At 42.4% G+C, this 4074-nt stretch overlaps 1 protein-coding gene across 1 annotated transcript; it reads right to left on the bottom strand.

Moving 5' to 3' along the window:
- Window positions 1-2619: 2619 nt before the first annotated feature.
- On the bottom strand, window positions 2620-3874 carry LOC130570623 (uncharacterized). Its single transcript, XM_057360987.1, has 6 exons — window positions 3745-3874; window positions 3460-3660; window positions 3310-3389; window positions 3034-3172; window positions 2841-2950; window positions 2620-2714 (listed from the first exon to the last, which is right to left on the bottom strand). Exons 1-6 carry the CDS (start codon window positions 3855-3857, stop codon window positions 2620-2622), a joined length of 738 nt encoding a protein of 245 aa, XP_057216970.1. The 5' UTR covers window positions 3858-3874.
- Between the last annotated feature and the right edge of the window lie 200 nt (window positions 3875-4074).

Below are 4074 nucleotides of genomic sequence, written 5' to 3'. Positions count from 1 at the left end.
ATAGCAACTTACATTATTTTATTTAAAGATTATTTCATTTTTAATTTCATTTGATTTTAAATAATAAAGTTAATAATAAATTAGTTGTGAATGCTGAAAAAATGCAATAGGTGAGGTTGAAAATGCAATTGTAATATTGCTGTAAAATTATAATATATTATACGTAATCTGTGCTTCCACGCCCACTTGACGCTCATCAAAAGGGCACACATGTACGGACAACCCCTAAAGCTTAGTGACATTTCCTTGAAATGAACCAACCCTGGAACATAATAATCTTCAGAGAGTAAGTTGCTATGGTTACATACATACCCTGAAAGTTACCTCTGTTTTTGGAACCGAAAGTTGAGGTTATCAGCTAACCTACCCTTAAACTTAACCCTGGTATGTCACATAACCAGCTTTCTGGAATACCCCCCTGGTTTTGCCTGGTTCTTGGTTTTTCCTCTTTTGTGTTTTTTTTTATTTGGCTGTGTTTTATTCTTGATTTGCTTTTTGAGTTTCTGGTATTTTGTGGACACAAATAAACCTAACCCTAACCTAACCCATCATTGCAGACTCTCATTACCTTCTGGTTGATGCAGACATCAGCTGTGATCATCCCGAGACTGAGCATTCAGTCAAACCGGAGCTGGTTCTGTCGCACCCAGATGTCCCGAGGCTGAGACAAGAACACAAGACAAACTTATTAGCTTACAGGCCGCTGACGTGTTATGTTATGTTATGTTATATGACAAATGTTTGCTTCAGCTCAGGCCGACTAATGCTGCAAAAACATGTGTAGGCAGTTAGTTTACTAATGACAACATAGTTCTGAAGTCTATTCATTGAAACGACATGATCTATAATGGAAAAAGCTGCACTAAGATTCAGTCATTCTTTTAATGGATACTATTTTTCTGTTCAGTTCGGTGGAAACTACTAGGAAGTTCTCAATCCTCGATATGATACTGAACGGTTCGATACAACATTCACAGTTCAATACGTGTGTAAAACAATTCAATAAAACTTAACATGTCCGGGCCCGGTCCTCTCTCATCGTTCACTCCTGTCGCTTGTAATTTTATGCTTCCGATTTCCTCCGTGAGAGATGCGGGACCGGTGTAACGCGCAGCTGACACTCATTATCACTCGCGTCACCAGCCCCCTTGTCGTTCGCCTACGGCTCTCGCCCCGCCTCCCTCGTCACATACCGCCATCGCCCCTCACAGGCCGGGGGGGTACCACGGAGACTCTTACTCGTGCTTACTTCCCCACCCCACCCCCCGGGGAGCCAGTCTCAGCGTCCGCGGCCCCTGGGGGTATGCACCGACAAGACGACACAACAGAGACGGAAGAACCAGGAGCGACAGGGACGAGAGAGGGGAGAGAGGAAAAAAAATTGGTCCGGTTCCCCGACACAATGTCGCTCGGTCCTCAGCTAGCCGAGAGGCTCTTCCTCGCGGTGCTATGCGGTGGTGCTGGATGTTCGGTGGATGGTCCGATCCTCCTCCGCCTCCTGGCGGTTGGCGATGGCTTCTCTGGCTGAGGGTAGCCGGCAGTGAGTTTTCCGTTCCCTGTTTCCCGTTCAATACTTGTGTAATACAATTCAATAAAACTTAACATGTCCGGGCCCAGTCCTCTCTCGTCGTACACTCCTGTCGCTCGTCCTTTTATGCTTCCAATCTCCCACGGCTCTCGCCCCGCCTCCCTCGTCACAACGTGGTTTAAATCATTTCTGTACCTCTCATTTCTCTCAGAATTTGCTGTTTGTCTTTGCTCAAGAGTCGACGTACACACTGAGATGGATAAACACCTTCCTGTTGTAAATATCCAGTTGCTGTGCACTTAAGTTAATCCCACACTTTCTCCCGATTTCTGTTTTTTTTATGATTGCCGTTTACGCAGTTGTCAAGGGCAGTGCTGATTGGGCATAATGGAGGTGCGCTCACTCAGTTGGTTAGCAAGAATGCCACTCAAAGCGGGCTTGGAACAGACGCGTTTCTTTTTTTTTTCACATTCGCATTAGCAAATCGCAACGATTCGATTTCGATTAATCGCTCAGCCCTAGTTACAGTGCACTTTATAACAGTTAATAGGGAGTTTTAGGCACTCGGCTTCATGTCATGCCTAAAAACGACCCTCAGCTGTTATAAAATGCACTGTAACCCACTGCTTCTCGGGGTTTATTGATTTGTTAGGATTCTTCAGTTTTTTACTATAAGTTATGTTGACTGGATGGTTTGATCTCCTACATAACTGAATCGTTCCCTATGCCCTATGAAGTACACTGTGTGCACTATTCACTGTTTATAAAATACTAAATGTGATACAATGACTGATTTCAGAAGCAGGTTCAGATTTTCGATAACATTTCATTGATTATTTACTTATTGGTAATTGTACAAACTGGTACTTTTTCTTTTCTTTTTTTTGCTGCTTCTAATTTCAGTCATTTGACTTATTGGCTGAATTTCTGGTGGGTCCCTGCTCTTTAGCTGCAAAAATAAACAAATAAAGATTAAGTACATTAATAACAAACAGGAGGAAATATACTGCAAGTACCATTTCTACAAATATTCAAGAACTTTTTGAGACTCACGCAGGTACAGGAGCTGGTGTCAGTGTGACCCGCGGTTCTCAGGACAAGTGCAGTCCATCCAGCAACCTGCAGAGCTCTTCAACACTGGAGTCAGTCTTTGAAGAGCTCCTCATCACCTCCATCTGTGCAAAACCTGTAGAAAACAAATCAGAGTAGTTAAATGACACGCCTGTTCATCCAATGACTGATATAAAACATTTGGATTTTCAAAACAGTTTTGAGAGAGTTAAAACTGTCAGAAAAAAAAAAAATAACTTACCAAATTCAGGTCGTCGTTTAAAAACAAATGTGGCTGGCTGAAGAACAGGTTTCGGCTTGTTTAGTGGGCTCACTCCATTCATTTCAGAGGAGCTTGAGACCAAATCATTCCTAAAAATACAAGAAAAATCACTTTCAGTACTGTTTCTACAAACATTCAAGCATTTATAAATTGAGAGAATTTTTTAACTCACTGAGGTACATGAGCTGGTTTCGGCTTCTCACGGTATTTTCTGGACAGGTGCAGTCGCTTCAGCTTCCTGCAGAGATCTTTAATGTAGGAGTATTCAGGCTTTAGAGACCTCCTCTTCTTCTTCTTCTTCTCTGGAGAAGCTGTTGAGAACAAACCAGAGTAGATAAATGACACTCCTGTTCATCCAATGACTGATATCAAACATTAGGATTTTCAAAACAGTTTTAAAAAAAAGGAGCATTGAAACTGTAGGTCAGATTTAACAATAACAACTTACCGAATGCAGGTGGTGATATAAAGACAAATGTGGCCGGCTGGAGAAGAGGCTTTGAGGAGCTAGACACCAAACGATGACACCTAAAAATACAAGAAAAATACGTAAGTACTGTTCCTGCAAACATTTAAGCACTTATAAATTGAGACTTACTGAGGTACAGGAGCTGGTGTTGGTGTGACCCAAGGCTCACTGGAGAGATGCACTTCATCCATCATCCTGCAGAGATCTTCAACACTGCATTCATAGCTCCTCATCAAAACAGATCCTGTACTCTCTGCAGGAGTGTTTATCGGTCCATCTCGTGGGCTCACAACATTCATTGTGGAGGAGCTTGTGGCCGGAGCTTGATGTCTAAAGATACAAGGAAAAGTACTGTAAGTACCATTTATGCAAACACAGGAGTATTTATAAATTGACAGAATTATTTTAACTCACTCAGGTACAGGAGCTGGTGTTGGTGTGACCCCGGGTTCTTCGGACAGGTCCAGCAGCATACACTGATCTTTATTACTGGAGTCAGTCTCCAGTGTGCTGCTGATCTCCTGCATCTGTGGAAAACCTGTTGAGATCAAATCAGAGCAGGTAAATGATTCACCTGTTCATCCAATGACTGATATCAAAAACTAGAGTTTTCATAACAACAAAATAAAAGAGCACTGACAGTGTTGGGCAGATTGGAAAAGAATATAAAACTTACGAGTTTTATTCCTCCCCCTCCGACTCTTCTTCTTTGAGCTCACAGACGCTCCAGGAGGTGTACTGGAC

The sequence above is a fragment of the Triplophysa rosa genome, linkage group LG19 (assembly GCF_024868665.1).
Source record: "Triplophysa rosa linkage group LG19, Trosa_1v2, whole genome shotgun sequence".
NCBI classification, from domain to species: Eukaryota; Metazoa; Chordata; class Actinopteri; order Cypriniformes; family Nemacheilidae; genus Triplophysa; species Triplophysa rosa.
The sequence above is the reverse complement of the archived record's forward strand: the minus strand, read 5'-3'. Positions and strand labels throughout refer to the sequence as shown.